The sequence below is a fragment of the Loxodonta africana genome, chromosome 5 (genome assembly GCF_030014295.1).
Source record: "Loxodonta africana isolate mLoxAfr1 chromosome 5, mLoxAfr1.hap2, whole genome shotgun sequence".
In the NCBI taxonomy this organism is placed as follows: Eukaryota; Metazoa; Chordata; class Mammalia; order Proboscidea; family Elephantidae; genus Loxodonta; species Loxodonta africana.
This window is the reverse complement of record NC_087346.1, coordinates 103,013,250-103,029,746: the sequence shown is the minus strand read 5'-3', so window position 1 is coordinate 103,029,746 and position 16,497 is coordinate 103,013,250. Positions and strand designations below refer to the sequence as shown.

General features: G+C 37.4%; 1 protein-coding gene across 2 annotated transcripts in view; it reads left to right on the top strand.

The window, feature by feature from the left end:
- Nucleotides 1-16,497, top strand: part of TMEM165 (transmembrane protein 165) — a 42,422-nt gene that overhangs the window by 11,213 nt on the left and 14,712 nt on the right. The window contains exon 1 of one of the 2 annotated variants that reach the window (XM_023555069.2): nt 5,246-5,641. The exons of the other annotated variant lie outside the window; for it this stretch is intronic. Coding sequence (XP_023410837.1) covers nt 5,624-5,641 — 18 coding nt within the window. The 5' untranslated portion in view covers nt 5,246-5,623. Of the gene's footprint in view, nt 1-5,245; nt 5,642-16,497 lie in introns of those variants that run through there. 2 annotated transcript variants of the gene reach the window in all.

The following is a 16,497-nucleotide window of genomic DNA, read 5'->3' as shown; positions in this document are numbered from 1 at the left end:
GTATCTGATATTATTAGTTTTCTGACCAATTTCCTTTAGTATTTCTTTTAACTTTGGTTTGGTTTTTGCAAATTCTCTGAGCTTGTGTTTATCTGTAAATGTCTTAATTTCGCCTTCATGTTTCAGAGAGAAGTTTGCTGGATATATGATCCTTGGCTGGCAGTTTTTCTCCTTCAGTGCTCTGTATATGTCATCCCATTGCCTTCTTGCCTGCATGGTTTCTGCTGAGTAGTCTGAACTTACTCTTATTGATTCTCCATTGTAGGAGACCTTTCTTTTCTCCCTGGCTGCTTTTAAAATTTTCTCTTTATCTTTGGTTTTGGCAAGTTTGATGATAATGTCTTGGTGATTTTCTTTTTGTCTCAATCTTAAATGGGGTTCAGCGAGCATCTTGGATAGATATCCTTTCGTCTTTCATGATGTCAGGGAGGTTTTCTGCCAATAGATCTTCAACTATTCTCTCTGTGTTTTCTGTTGTCCATCCCTGTTCTGGGACTCGAATCACATGCAAGTTATCCTTCTTGATAGAGTCCCACATGATTCTTAGGGTTTCTTCATTTTTTTAATTCTTTTATCTGATTTTTTTTCAGCTATATTGGTGTTAATAGTGCAACATTTTTAAGACTTTAAATGTGTGTACACAAATGTCCTCTAGATAGAATGTATTTATTTACACTGCAGTTAGCAGTGGGTTAGGCTGTAGTTTTATGGCTTCTTTGTCAGTATTGAATAGTTACAATGTTGTTAGTTGCTGTCAAGTTGATTCCAACTCACTTGGACCCCACTAGATAATATAAAACAAACCTGAAAACCTTACAGGTAAAATGATACTTTGTTTTTCTTCTTTATTGAAAATTTTAATGTTTCTTGGCTGTATTTTGACTTGTGAGTCATTGCTTCATATCCTGTATAAATTAGTATCGTGTTTTTCTTACTGATTTGTAAAAGTTCTTTATGTAAGGTGTCTTAGTTTGCTAGTGCTGTGTAACAAACATACTACAAGTGGGTGGCTTTAAAGAACAGATATTTATTTTCTCACAGTTCTAGAGGCTAAAAATCTGAATTTGGGGCATCTGATCCTGGGGAAGGTCCTTTGTTTCTTTCAGCTTCTAGTAGCAGCTAGCAATTCTTGGCATCCTGGGGCTTTTAGAGTGTTTTGCCTCTGTCTTCACATGTCTTCTTTCCCCTGTGTGCCTGTGTCTGTTTCTGCTCTGTTTTAAAGACACCAGTCAGAAGGGGTTAGGTGTAGGACCCACTGTACTCTGGTATCACCTCATTAACATAACCAAAAAAAAAAAAAAAACCTGTTTCCAAAGAAGGGTCATATTTGTCATATTGACTTCAACATAACTTTTTTGGGTAAAGATTTCAATCCGTAACATAAGAATATTAATAATTCTATCTTGCAAACACATAATCTCATATTGTTTGTTATAATTATGAATGGATTTTTTATATACACAGATTTAAATTTTTACAAGTTTAAATTTTTGCTTTTTTTCTTTGTAATTTTGTGTTGCTTTTAAGAATAAAATCCTGCTTCCTAGACTAATAAATCCAAATGAAACCTATTGCCATTGAGTCAATTCCAACTCACAGCAACTGTATACGACAGTGTACAACTGCCGCATAGGGCTTCCAAGGAGTGGCTAGTGGATGCGAACTGCCAGCCTTTTGGTTAGCAACTGAGCTCTTACCCACTGTGCCACCAGGGCTCCAGACTAATACACACTGATTCATATTTCCTGATACGTTTTTGTAGTTCTTGGAAAAACGGTTCACATGCTTTACAGCTAACCAAAATGTTAGAAGTGCAAGTCTGTCCAGAGGCACCTTAGAAGAAAGGTCTGGAGATCCACTTCCAAAAACTCAGCCATTGAGAACTCTGTGGAGCACAGCTGTACTCTGACATACGTGGGGTCACCAGTGAGTCAGAGTCTATGGCAACTGGTGCTTTTTTTGTTACCTCTAACTTGCTTAAGCTCAATATCATCAGTCAGAACAAGGCCAGGGGCTGACTACAGAACGACCATCAATTGCCCATATGCAAGTTCAAGTTGAAGCTGAAGAAAGTTAGAACAAGTCCATGAAAGCCAGGTATGACTTTGAGTATACCCTACCTGAATTTAGAGGCCATTTCAAGAATAGATTTGATACATCAAACACTAATGACTGAAGACCAGATGAGTTGTGAAATGACATCAGCGACATAATACGTGATGAAAGCAAGAGGTCATTAAAAAAAGACAGGAAAGAAAGGAAAGACCAAAATGGATGTCAGAAGAGACTCTGAATCTTGGTCTTGAAGGTCAGGTAGCTAAAGGGAAAGGAAGAAATGATGAGTAAAAGAGCTGAATAGCAGATTTCAAAGGGTGGCTTGAGAAGACAAAGTATTATAATGACACATGCAGGGACCTGGAGTTAGAAAACCAAAAGGGGAGAACGTGCTCAGCATTTCTCAAGCTGAAAGAACCAAAGAAAAATTCAAACCTCGAGTTGAAACAGTGTAGGATTCTGTGGGCACAATACCGAGCAATGGAGGAAGCACTAAAAGAAGATGGAAGGAATACACAGAGTCACTGTACCAAAAAGAATTGGTTGATGTTCAGTCATTTCAGGAGGTAGCATATGATCAACTACCAATGGCACTGAAGGAAGAAGTCCAGTTTGCACTGCAGGCATTGGCAAAAAACAAGGCTCCAGGAATTGACAGAATACCAATTGAGATGTTTCAGAAAATGAATACAGCACTGGAAGCGCTTACTCACCTATGCCAAGAAATTTGGAAGACAGCTTCCTGGTCAGCCAACTGGAAGAGATCCATATTTTTGCCTATTCCCAAGAAAGGTGATCCAACCAAATACAAAAATTATTGAACAATATCATTAATATCACATGAAAGTAAAATTTTACTGAAGATCATTCAGAAACAGTTGTAGCAGTGTATCGACAGGGAACTGCCAAAAATTCAAGCCAGATTCAGAAGAGGACGTGGAACGAGGGATATCACTGCTGATGTCATATGGATTCTGGCTGAAAGCAGAAAACAACAGAAAGATGTTTACCTGTGTTTTATTGACTATGCAAAGACATTTGACTGTGTAGATCATAACAAATCATAGATAACATTGAGAAGAATGGGAATTCCAAAACACTTAATTATGCTCATGAGGAACCTGTACATAGATCAAGAGGTAGTCATTTGAACAAAACAAGGAGATGCCACGTGGTTTAAAGTCAGGAAAGATGTCTGCCAGGGTTGTATCCTTTCACTATACTTACTCGGTCTGTATGCTGAGCAAATAATCAGAGAAGCTGGACTGTATAAAGAAGAATGCAGCATCAGGATTGGAGGAAGACTCATTAACAACCTGTGTTACACAGATGACACAACCTTGCTTGCTGAAAGTGAAGAGGACTTGAAGCACTTATTGATGAAGATCAAAGACCACAGCCTTCAGTATGGATTACACCTCAATATAAAGAAAACAAAAATCCTCAGAGGTGGACCAATAAACAACATCATGATAAATGGAGAAAAGATTGAAGCTGTCAGGGATTTCATTTTACTTGGATCCGCAATCAATACCCATGGGAGCAGCAGTCAAGAAATCAAAGGGTGCATTGCATTGGGCACATCTGCAAAAGTCCTCTTTGAAGTGTTAAAAAAGCAGAGATGTCACTTTAAGGCCTAAGGTGCCCTTGACCCAAGCCATGGTGTTTTCAGTCACCTCATATGCATGCAAAAGCTGGACAGTAAATAAGGAAAATGAAGGAAGAATTGATACCTTTCAATCATGGTGTTGGGAAAGAATATTGAATGTACCAGGGACTGCCATTAGAATGAACAAATCTGTCTTGGAAAAAGTACAGCCAGAGTGCTCCTTAGAAGCCAGGATGTCCAGACTTCATCTCACATACTTTGGACATGTTATCAGGAGGGATCAGTCCCTGGAGAAGAACATCGTGCTTGGTAAAGTTAGAGGGTCAGTGAAAAAGAGGAAGACCCTCAATGAGATGGATTGACACAGTAGCTGTAATAATGGGCTCAAGCATAATAACAGTTGTGAGAATGGCGCAGGACAGGGCATTGTTTCATTCTTTTGTACGTAGGGTCGCTATGAGTCAGAACCGACGGGACAGCATCTAACAACAACAACTTGTTTAATCCATCTGGAATTTTGGTGAGAAGTATAAGGGTATATTAGGTAGGATTCCAGTTTAACCTAAGAAAAATATCCTATGTCCATATCTATTACATATATGCATATAAAGATCGAAAATATAAATAAACCAAAAAGTTTGTAGTGATTAATTTTAGAAAATTTTTAAGAAATTTTCTTCATTCTATATATATATATTTTTCTTTTATATTGCGTATTTTCAAGGCATTCTACATTGGGTATAAGTTACCTGTACAGTCAGGCAGAAAAAAATTTGGAGGCAATCACTCTGAATGTATAATCATGACTATACCTCAATTTACAATCCCATTAAAAAAAAGTACTGTTAGTTACATGGATATTTTCTTTTATGCAGTTTATATTTCAGGTTACTCACTCAGTTTTTTTCTTATTTTTTCCAGGGTAGAACATGTATACTGTTAGTGGAATACAAGAAGCTCAAGTCCCTTTAGTTGGGGGAAATCAGATAGATTTAATAACGATAATTTGCAACTTGCTGTGAATTCTGGAAGTCCAAAGAACTCCTCTGCTTTCATAGCACTGTTGAAAAAGCCAAAAGACCCTATTACCTGACGCAGTACAAATTCTTGTTAGCGTGTTTCTGCTTTACTGTTCTTTGGCATTTCTTTATTTATTGTCTTTTAACTGCAAGAACATGTTCCACAAAATATGTTGAACTCTTTCCCATTTTCATTAAGTTGCAGTCCTTCTTCATCCAGTCCAACCTCCCAATTCTTGCTTTTTACTCTACAGCCAAGGTTGAGGACTCTGGTTTTACTAATGATTATTCTCAGGACAAAATGATCGTAATGTTAATTGAATTTATTTGGTAATATTCTACTATCAAAACAATTCGTTATGTAAATCTGTGAAGCTAAGTACACTGAATACATTTTGAATATGAAAATTTATAAATACATTGTAAAACAGTAACATAAAAATAAAGTTGTTAAACATACATTAAAATGAAAAATACTTATAAAAGTAGTTGTTAAATATATATTATCATTCTGATATGAATTAGCAAGTAACAATAAAAATGAGGTATTTAAAAAGCTAAAACATCCAGAAATACATAATAATGAAAACTTAAAATATAGTTTTTTAAATCTTAATGGAATTTTTAAAATCCAAGTTATCTATGGTATCATTGTTTAAATTGCATGTATATTTTTGTGCATATTTTTCCAGCTTCTGAAAAGGCTTTTTCTGACTTCATACCAGTAAAGGTGAAGAGACAGCTATAAGCCAATTCTAAGCATTTTCTTGTAACGCCTTTATCTTCAAATAATCTCATTTTTGATAATTCTTTTTTGATAACTTGTTGAGCAACATTGTTTTTGTTTTTTTGCAGGGACATCAGTCCTTTTCTTGGTAGCAAGCTGTAGATTTTATTTCAAAGAAAGCATCTTCATCCTCTCTAGTTTCATCATGTGTAGATGGGGATTCCGATGCAGGTATCTGTATCAATTTCACATTTGTGTTCATTTGAACTCTAGTCTTTGAACTAGAATAGGAATTATTTATTTCTTTGATTGTCATTTTCTTCTTGAAGATCATGAGAGTATAAAAGAATACTTTCTAAATGAGAGTACTTTTTTTGTTTTTACAATTTTTCATTTTGGAATTAAAGTTTTCATTTTGAGTAGCGAAGAGTTTTATTAGCACGTTTTTTAAATTTCAGGTTGTCGATCCTGCTTTCAAGATATAAGTAGTTTGGATTTCAGACATTAAAATACTGAAATAGTCAGGTTTGCACCAGTAAAAATACTGTTATTACTTACTGTGATACAACACTGTATAACTGAATAGTGGAATATCGAAATTGGAATTTAAGTCACTATATCAGACCTCCTGTATACATCTTAACATTTGTTTTTATACCCATGCTTTGCCTTTCTTAATGTATTGGATAAAATTACCATATTTTCTATACCCCATCTCTGTATCCATGTTCCTGTGTCCCTTGATCTTCAATACTTTGCTTCCTTCATATGTTCATTTTCTCCCTGTCCATTGGTTCATTTCTGTATGTTTACAGTTTTCTCTTATTTTGAAGGGGAAAAGAAAAGAACATTCATTTAATCCTTCTGACCATGCTAGTTTCTGTCCTGTTCTTCAGTCTTCAGTTATTAAATCAAACTTCTAATTAGGGGATTAGCTACATTTTCACTTTGCTTTAGTTTTCATTATCTGGCTTCAGTCCCTGCCTTTTTGTTGAAATTCTTATTTTGAAGGATACATATAACCTAGCTAGTTGCTAAATCTAGATGTCTTTTTCAGTCCTCTTTTGATGCTGTTAACTCTCTGCTTTGTTTTTTTTTGAATAAATATACATGCTGGGACAGAGGATCTTTAGGTCTTAACAGTGTTGGTGGTTTTGAAATAACTCCTACCCTATATTGTGTGCGTGAACTTGGGAAAATTATTTAACCATATTGAGCCTCAGGTTCTCCTCTTGTGTTAAAATGAAACTCTGTATATGGAAATACTTGGCCCCTTGAATGGTAGTTCAGTGAGTCATAGTTGCCCCTAACTACCTTTGTGATGCTCCACAGCCCAGCTCTCTAAGTATCTAAGATAATTTTTCCTTTTTATTTTCTCCTCTCGCTTCCCATATTTACGGACATTCTCTAAGGCTCATTTTTCGAACTTCATTTCTTTGCTTTCTGTCTTGGAAATCTCATCTACTTGCAAAGCTCTAGTGATAATTTTAGGCTGTTGGCAACCAGATATTATACCTTGAGGCTGTTCTGCCCTAACTAAATGCAGGTGTCCATTTTTGATGACCTCTTGGGAAACTTCATTTGAATTGCCTTAAATTTTACATTTCTAAAACTAAACCCCTATTAGTTCTCTTGCCCACATACCTTTTAAGAGTACTAATATTTCTCCCAATCAACCAGGCAGAAAACAGTCACTACCATCAAACGCTCCCCAGCTTTAAAGGTCTCTTGATTTTGTCTTTTCATCCATCCTTTGTGGAATTTTTTTCTTCTCTAATTTGTCCTCAACATTGACTTTTCACTGGTGACCTCCTAATTGACTGGTCCAGCAGCTGGTATTTTCTGCACTCCTTGCTCTGGTGTATTGGTCACAGTGCCTTGATTGTGTTTATGTCTTCTACTCAGAAACTTTAAAGGGGTATCTTTTTGCCCCTAAGCTAGTCCATAAACATATGAGATTTTTCAGTCTGAGCCCAATTTATATTTCTCATCTTACCCCAACCAGCCATCTTTTATTTTTTATAAAACAAACAAGTCCTTTGAGGCTTACCATGAAATTTTGACGTTGTCAGGAGTTTATTATTGATTGCCGAGAAACAGTATTTTGGTTATTTAAATAAGAGATTTTAAAGGTAAAAATACTTGTTTTTAAAACCATTTAGCTTGGTTTTAACTTAGGAATTTTATTTTAACAAGAGACCAAACCCTGTTTGGTCTATACAAAGAATAGATTAACCTAGTAATTAAAGAAAATTTTGTTATTTTAACAGTGAGAAACTTACTTCTTTGTTTATATGTTATTTGATATTAAGGCCTTTAAAAATTCTTAAGATTTAACCCATCAGACCTGTAGTTGCAATAAACAGCATTAATCATAAATTCCTATCTTTGTTATATATTTCTCATAGCATAAATCTTTAAACAGCAAACACATTCATTAGTAAACCTGAATATACATCTTTTTTCTGTGGTATGAGTTTAGCTTTTCTTCTTTAGTATCTTTAACTTTTTATTTAACTTTCCTCTGACCTACTACTGTCTGTATAGACGTTAGGTTTAGGGTGTTAGGGTTAGTTTTATGGTTAGGGTAGGGTTAAGTTTAGGGTTAGGGTTAGATTAGGGTTACTGTTTGTATTAGGGTTAGGGATAAAGTTTGGCATAGCGTTAGGTTTGGGGTTGGGGATACGGTTAAGGGTTAGGGTGAGGGTTAGGCTTAGGTTTACAGTTAAGGTGAGGGTTTAGGGTAATTGTTATGGTTAGGGCTAGAGTTAGAGTTAGGCTTAGGGTTAGGGTGAAGTTTCAGTTAATAGTCAGGGATAGGGTAAATATTAGAGTAGGGTTAAGGTTAGTGTTAGGGTTAGGTATAGGGTTAGGGTTCGGGTAGGGGTAAGGCTAGGTTTAAGGCTAGGTTTACGGTAAAGGGTAGGGCTAGGTTAGGGTTAGGTTTAGAGTTAGAGTTAGTGCTAGGGTTAGGGTCAGGTTTAGAGTTATTGTTAGGGTTAGGGTTATGGTAGAGTTAAGGTTAGGGTTAAACTGTCTGTATATATCCATCTAAATTCTTCTTTTCTCTTTCTTTTCTTGGAACAACCAGTCTTTTTGGTTTCAGGACAAAATTACTATCTTTCCTTTTAATAAAGCATTCTGTATATTTAATTCAGCTTAAGTTAATCAGAAAGTTCTTGGTAACTAAGTCGACATATTATGAAACTTAAAAACTACTAGAATGAATTTACTTTTATCAATTCCTGGGAATACTAGGACTGTTTATCTAAACATTTATTATTAAATCAATCAGAGTAAGTTCTTTGAAAAATTAATAATCTAACAATACCATCTGGTGCTTTTAAAAAATTATTTAAAACCTTTTGCATATTTTATAGGATTCCTTTAAAGAAGCGATTTAGAATAGTTTGTTTCTTTTTAAGGTCTTGTTATAGTAATTAAAATAAACAATTCATCTTTTCTCAGTGTACTTTTTAGATATATTGATTTATATCAAAGTTTTTCAGAATAATTATTAAAAGCCCAGCCACAAAAAGTAGGGTTTTTTTTTGGAAGGGTGAAAAGACAGCCTTATGAAAGACAGTAACTGCTAACCATAGTCTTTATTTTTTGTGATTTCCCTGTCTGGGTTAATATCTGATTGCTCTGTCGTGTGGCCTAATCTTGGGTTGTTATCTGATGTTATTGATTTTCTAACCAGAGAACTCCCTTTAGTATTTCTTGTAATTTTGGTTTGGTTTTTGCAAATTTCCTAAACTTCTGTTTATCTGGAAATATCCTAATTTTGCCTTCGTATTCGAGAGACAGTTTTGCTGGATATAAAATTCTTAGGTAGCCATAGCCTTTAACTTTATGAAATACAAAAACTCAAACGGAACATTAGAGGCAGGTTCTCAACACAAAGTGAAACACAAAGACTGTATAAATCTTTTGACCTGTGAGACCTGCTCCAGACTCAGGTTTATATAATATTATACAACGTAAATACTTTCTTAGCATCAAACGAAAGTTCCTCAGAGGAAAAACAAGACAGCACAAAATGGGAACTCATGTTCTTAAAGTGATCACAGAGATTCTAAATTGCTTCTAAGTATATTCAGCTTATAGTTGTTTTAAACATGAACTTTAAATCAGTGTTTTGGTAAAGGGGGAATCTAAACTTATTTATCCAAGTATATTTTAAAAGTTTTTTAAATTCATAAAAATTATAAAAAGTTATTAATAAACAATTTTGGGAGAAGCAGTTTATTCAGTCGCCTGGTAATTAGTTTTGAAGGTTAGAAGTTTTGAATAAAGGTTGTAGGTCCTTGAGTTATTTATACAGTTTCCTCCACTATCTGAAATGTAGGTAGCATGGTCAGCCAGATTGCTTGATCACACAAAAGCTGCTCTTTCTTTTGCCTGATTATTATGTAGATTAGCTGGTATAAATAAGGGAGTTCAAGTTTAACAAGGATTTCACTAACTTTAAATTGCTAACCTAACCCACAGCCACAAGTCTAGTCAAAATAGGCATACGTGCAAAAACTATTAACCTGCAAGTGCCAGCAACACAACAGCAACAAAAAAATACCCAGAGAAAACAATAGAGTTCAAAAGATTCCAAAGTGGCCATAAACCTATAATGTCCCTTAATCAGATGATGCTCCTTTGTGGGATAAACACAAAACAGGGAGGGGCTGTAACACCTCCCCACCCGCCGTTGGTGTTACCTAATTAATGTAAGATAGAAACAGGGAGCTTAATGCATCTCACAGAGAATGAAGAAAATGAAAAGACCAGCCTTGTCTTCTGTCAAGAAAAATCCATTAGATGGCAACCAAAACTAACCATTCACTTCACCAATTCAATACAGCAGAAGTTAGACACATGAAATCAAACATTCAACGTGCCTGTACGTTAACGTTCAAGGCATTGAACAGAAAAATGAGACAGAAGCTACGTAAATGCTGAGAAACCCTCAACACAAAGAGTGGGGGGTTGAATTTGGAGAAGGGTTCACCTCCAGAACTCTACACTCAAAGGTTTTGAGAGCCGGCCAGAGTACAAAAGGCTGTTTAAATTGGCACTAATCCTGATCCTACAATTCCTCAGAGTCTCTACTGAAGAGGGGGACTACTTTTGGAATCCTGGGTGGGCCCCTAAACTGTCATAGCAAAAAACTACTCAGGCAAAGTTCAGAGGATCATTCAGCATAAAGATTAATCCAGATGAAGGAAGCCACTAGCTCACATAAGTGAAAATATGGTGATTTACAGTGAAAGGGTCTCAAGACAAAGGTTATATAGGGGTAAGGCATAATTGGTTAGTTTTTAAATGAGGTCATAGGTGAGGAAAGGACTTCTGTTGGGTACATTAAACAAATGGACTATGGGATTGGTTACAGGGGCTGCTCATAGAAACTTAAGGCAGAGAGGTTACAAGTCGTAGTCACAGAAAGCTTACTATACACTATTAAAAGTTTGAAATAAAACACTCCTTGGGCTGTCATCTTTGATGCAAAATATTTCTTGTAGATGTGTGTACCAGCTCTTGCTGGTGCTAGGACTCTTCCTCCTTAAACTCTGCTTGTTTAAATGATACCTTTCCGGTTGCCTGGGAGCTTCAGGTAAAGCTGGGGCTAGATCATAAATGTATTTACATCAAAGCCACTATTTTGGAATGCATTTCTTTCATATCTTGGCTTGTCTGAAGAGAAAATACTTCCCTCTGTAGCTGCCCACAATTGCTGGTTTAGATAAAGAGGCTGAAGAGCAGACTTTGTTAGCTTCAGTTTCAAATCTTCTGAATGTATTAGAAATGTGGATTTAGTTCAGACATTTCAGTTTGACCAAAGGTTTAGGAAAATTTCTCTCTTATAGTAGTGAACAAGTAAGTGTAGAGCGATGCTTTCTGGCTGGACCTATCTGAAGCCAGTCAGAGCCTTCAAAGAATTGGTCCCCCACAGCTGGGGTAAGAAGTTGGGTCTGGAAGTTTTGAAGTGGTGTACAACACATGCCCCGTAATCATGTACTTGGTAAAAAAAATTTAAAAGGCACAAAGAATGTTGAGTGAAAAGTATGTCTGTTTCCTTTTTGTATTCTAGTACAGGGATCAGCAAACTACAGTCAGCCACCAGTCACCTGTTCTAGTAAATCATTTTATTGGACAGAGCCACACCTCTTCATTTAAATATCGTCTAGGGCTGCTTTCAAGCAATAGAGTTGCGTAGTTAAAACAGAATGTATGGCTCACAAGGCTAAATGGCCCTTTAAGAAAAAGTTTGCCAGCCTCTGTTTTACTCATTCTGATTCTTTGGAAGCACCCAATGTTACCTGTTCCCTGAGATTTGGCATGTATTTACAACCATCTATATACTGTGTACATTCCAGTGTATGCTCCCCCCATGCACACAATGACTACGTACATAGTATATGCACTTCTTAAAAAAACTTATCTTACTGATTTTACCGCATCAACATATATGAGACACTCTTATTTTTAGGTCCGTAATATTTGGTTATAAGGACGTGTCATCTTTTTAACCAGTTCCCTGCTGATGGGTGTCCATTTTGTCTCATTCTCACAAATGATAGTTTTAAGTTTGTACATTGTGCCAGTTATCTAGTGCTGCTGTAACAGATATACCACAGTGGATGACTTTAACAAAGAAATTTATTCTCTCACATTCTGGGAGACCAGGAATCCAAATTCAGGGTGCCAGCTCCAGGGGAAGGCTTTCTCTCTCTGTCGGCTTTGGGGGAAGTCCTTGTCATCAGTCTTACCCTGGTCTAGGAGCTTCTTAGTGCAGGGACCCTGGGTCCAAAGGATGCACTCCTCTCTTGGTGCTTCTTTCTAGGGGGTGTGAAGCCCCCCTCCTCTCTGCTGGATTCTCTCTCTTACATCTCAAAAAAGACTGATGAAGACACAACCTGATCCTGTAGATGGAGTCCTGCCTTATTAGCATAACTCTCTAATCCTGCCTCATTAGCATCATAGAGGTTAGGATTTACAGCACATAGGATAATCACATCAGATCACAAAATGGTGAACAGCCACATGATACTTTTAGGGGATGCAATTTAATCCATAACATTCTACTACCCTTTGGCCCCCAAAAGTTCATGTCAGTGCCACATGTAAAACAGTTCACCCCATCATATAGCAAAGGTCTTAACACCAAGTCCAAAATCTCATCTTCTGCAAAATTCCTCTTCATTTGTGAAATCTAGAATACAAGTTAAAGTTAGCTGCTTCCAAGGTACAGTGGTGGAACAGGCACAAGGTAGACATTTCTGTTACAAACGGGAGAAATTGGAGGAAAAGAAGGGATAACAGGTACCAAATAAGTCAGGAGAACATACTACATTAGCTCTCAAGCCTTGAAAATAATCCTCTGTTCTCAGACCATTTAGGCAACGGCCATACCCTCCAGACTCTGGGTGCTGGTCACACTCTTCAGATTCTAGGTGGAGGTCCCTTGGCCCTGGGCTTCAGTTCTGCCTTCCAGGCCCACAGGAATGACAACTCTGCCCCCTTGGATTTAGGCAGCCCCATTCTCATAGTTCCTCTGAGTGGTGACCCTACCCCCTCAGCCCAGGCAGGCCCTGTTCTTCTGCCCCTTGGGCATGGCAGCCCAGCCCCTTTGGCTTTGGGTAGCAGATCTGGCCCCATCCCACTGGCACTTGTAAATGGCAGCCCTACACTCCGGAGCTGAGCTGGTCCAGAACTGAGTTTTGAAAGCTAGGAGGCAGTGACCCCACCCTTTGAAATCTTGCAGTTCATGGCCTTACTTTTTGAGACTGAGACATCTCTGCTTTCTGAGTTCCTTGTCTGTTAGATTCTGGTTCCTGGTTTCTTGGCCTCTTGGCCCCTCGAGCCTCACTGCCCACATCTCCCCTGCTTGGGCAAGTGTTCCAAAACTCTTTAGCTCTACCAGTAATTACCTGGAGGCACTCCACTCTGCCAGTAACCTTTGGCCAGACTGCTGGAAGGCACTCAGCTTTCTTGCTCCGTGGGTCGGCAAGTGTAACTCTACCAGTAAGTGCCTGGAGACACGCCACTCTGCCAGGAAGCCTCCGGTGCAAAGGCACTTAGCTCTCTTGCTCTACAGGTCAGTTCCCATGCTGTCTCCTGTCAGTCTCCAGGTTCTGCTGCTACTGTTTCTATTCTGCTGCTTCTCACTATCTGTGCTGTTTCCAGTGTAACAGCTTTCTTCACTTTCTTCTAAGTCCTCACCAGAATTGTCTTCGATGTCCATAATTCCACCAAGTCCCTTAAAGGCTTTTACTATTATACAAAACCCAGTGCCTTTTACTATTAGGCACGTTAAGACTTCTCCAGCCTCTCTGTTTTCAGTTTCAAAACTGCTTCCACATTTTTGGTATCTGTTAAAGCAGCACCCACTCTTCTGGAACCCAATTCTATCTCAGTTGCCTAGTGCTACTGTACCAGAACTACCACAAGTGGATGGCTCTAATAAACAAATTTATTCTCTCATAGCTAAGGAAGCTAGAAGTCCGAATTCAGGGTGCTAGCTCTAGGGGAAGGCTTTCTCTGTTTGCTCTGGGGTAAGGTCCTGGTCATTAATCTTTCCCTGGTTTAGGAGCTTCTCAGCACAGGGACCCCAGGGGGGTGGTATGTGCCCCCCCGCCCGCAGCTAGATTCTGCCTTTTATATCTCAAAAGAGATTGACTCAAAATACAGCTGAATCCTGTAGATTGAGTCCTACTTCATTAGCATAACTGCCTCTACTCTTGCCTCAACATCATAGAGATTAGAATTTACAGCACATAGGATAATCACATCAGATCACAAAATAGTAGACAGCCACCCAGTAACTGGAAATCATGGCCTAGCCAAACTGACACATTTCGGGGAGGGGGCACAATTCAATCCATAGCATACATGTTTCTTAATACAAAAGGATTAGATTAACTCCTTGAGTATTTCTGTTTTAAACTTTCTGTCATGTACCTGCCATGATTCATTGCCTGCAGTATGCATTGTTTTATTTGAGGGGGACAGGATCCTTAAGCTTAGAATTGTTGGGGAAGGCTGTTTTTACTTTTTTTTTTTGCTTAAGTGTGGCTACAAGAAAATTTAAAATTACATGTGGCTGGCCTTTGTAGTTTGCATATTTCTGTTGGCTCACCCTCCAGGATGGAGTATAAGATTCATTTGGGGAACGAGTACATGATTAGATGGGCAGTGTTAGTTACCAGAATTACGTGTATAAATTTTACATTCTCTGTATAAAAAGGGTAGTTACAGTGTCTTAAACATTAGTGAAATAACATGATGAAATTAGTTTTAGGAAGATGAAACTGACCGTGTGTCATGCTACACAGTAATTTTAATTGTCTGCTGTGTACTAGGTATCATTCAAAGGGTTTCATGTGTATCAACTCATTTAATCTTCACAACAACCGGATGAGGTGTAGGTATCCCCTTTTTATAGATGAAACTTGAGGCACAGGGAGGTATACTGATTTGCTCAAGGTCACTTAGTAACTGGTACTGCCTTGGATATGAACACAGGCATTGTGATTCCAGAGCTCATGTATTTAACCATTACACTGTATCACTGTGAAGGTGAGTTAGAAAAAGGAGATGATTTTTGCACATAGTAAGCACTTAGGCATTTGATTAACAATAAATGAATGGTAATTGATGATTTTCTTTCTCTATTGACACTTTCATTTTTAAAAATCTTCACAATACCAATACTTCTGTTTTAAATATTTTTATCATGATTGTAGGTTGATATTTAATGGTATAATTTTGGCCACCTGGGACCAGCTGAGGTCCCATTAAGGAATGCCATAAACACTAAGAATATAACAAAGCTACAACTTGGTTTTTCTCGTGTTCTGTATATGGGAAGATGTATTTTTTTAGTTTTGTTTTGTTGTACACTTAAGGCAGGTTTTATTTTATCCTTCTCATTTCATATAGGAAAAGAGGCTAAGTAATGTGTCCAAGGTTTTATTTATAAAACAACGAGGATAGGTAGTTTTGATCATTCCTGTGGTTTGATTTAAAACATGAACATTTTCTGTTTGAGCTCAGAGCTAATTGATCATAAATGGTACAGATTTATTCCTGATTTTTTTCTTGGATTTTAGATCTTAAATATTTTACCATGAGGTTCCTTCATTTAAAAAGTATATCCAAGAGGAAAATGTTACTCTAATAAGAGCTGAGTTGAAATGCCTTTATTTTTTAGGATACTTGATTCTCATACTGCACGGTTTAAAATCAGGAATGGTGTGCTGTCAGCGTTACTTCCTTTCACCATACTTATTCAATCTGTGTGCTGAGCAAATAACCCAAGAAGCTGGACTATATAAAGAAGAACACGGCATCAGGATTGGAGGAAGACTCATTCACAACCTGTGTTACACAGGTGACACAGTTTGGCTTGCTGAAAGCAAAGAGGACTTGAAGCATTAACTCATAAAGATCAAAGACTACAGCCTTCATTTTGGACATCATGCTTGGTAGACAGTCAGCAAAAAACAGGAAGACCATCAATGAGATGGATTGACAGAGCGGCTGCAACAGTGGGCTCAAGCATAGCAATAATGTGAGGATGGTGCAGGACCAGTGTTTCATTCTGTTGTACCATAGGGTTGTTATGAGTCAGAACTAACTCGATGGCACCTAACAACAATAGTGCTCATAGGGTATTGAAAGAAAAAGGAAGCTCCTTTTAAAAAGAACGTCAACATAGTTGGAGCTAAAATGGTAATGGAGAGAAAGCTAGAATCCCTTAAAATGATACTTGCTTAATCAAGAAGTGGCTGTCAGGGCTGCCCTTTGGATTTAATCCTAACATGAGTATTTTCTAAATTGCCCTAATTTTTAGCTCAGAAGTTTAGTCTGAGTAATACTTAAATTATTCTGATCTTAAATGTGGAATTTGGGAGTCAAATTTCTGCCATGTGTTAAGGAATGACATACACACTAAGAATTTTTATTTGTATCTCTGACATATGTACTAGGGTCTTTGTAGTAAGTGTAATACTGTTTCTGTCCTGACAGAAATTATACATTTTCTTAGTTTTTTTTTTTTTTTTTTTTCCTATTTAGATTTCTGGATC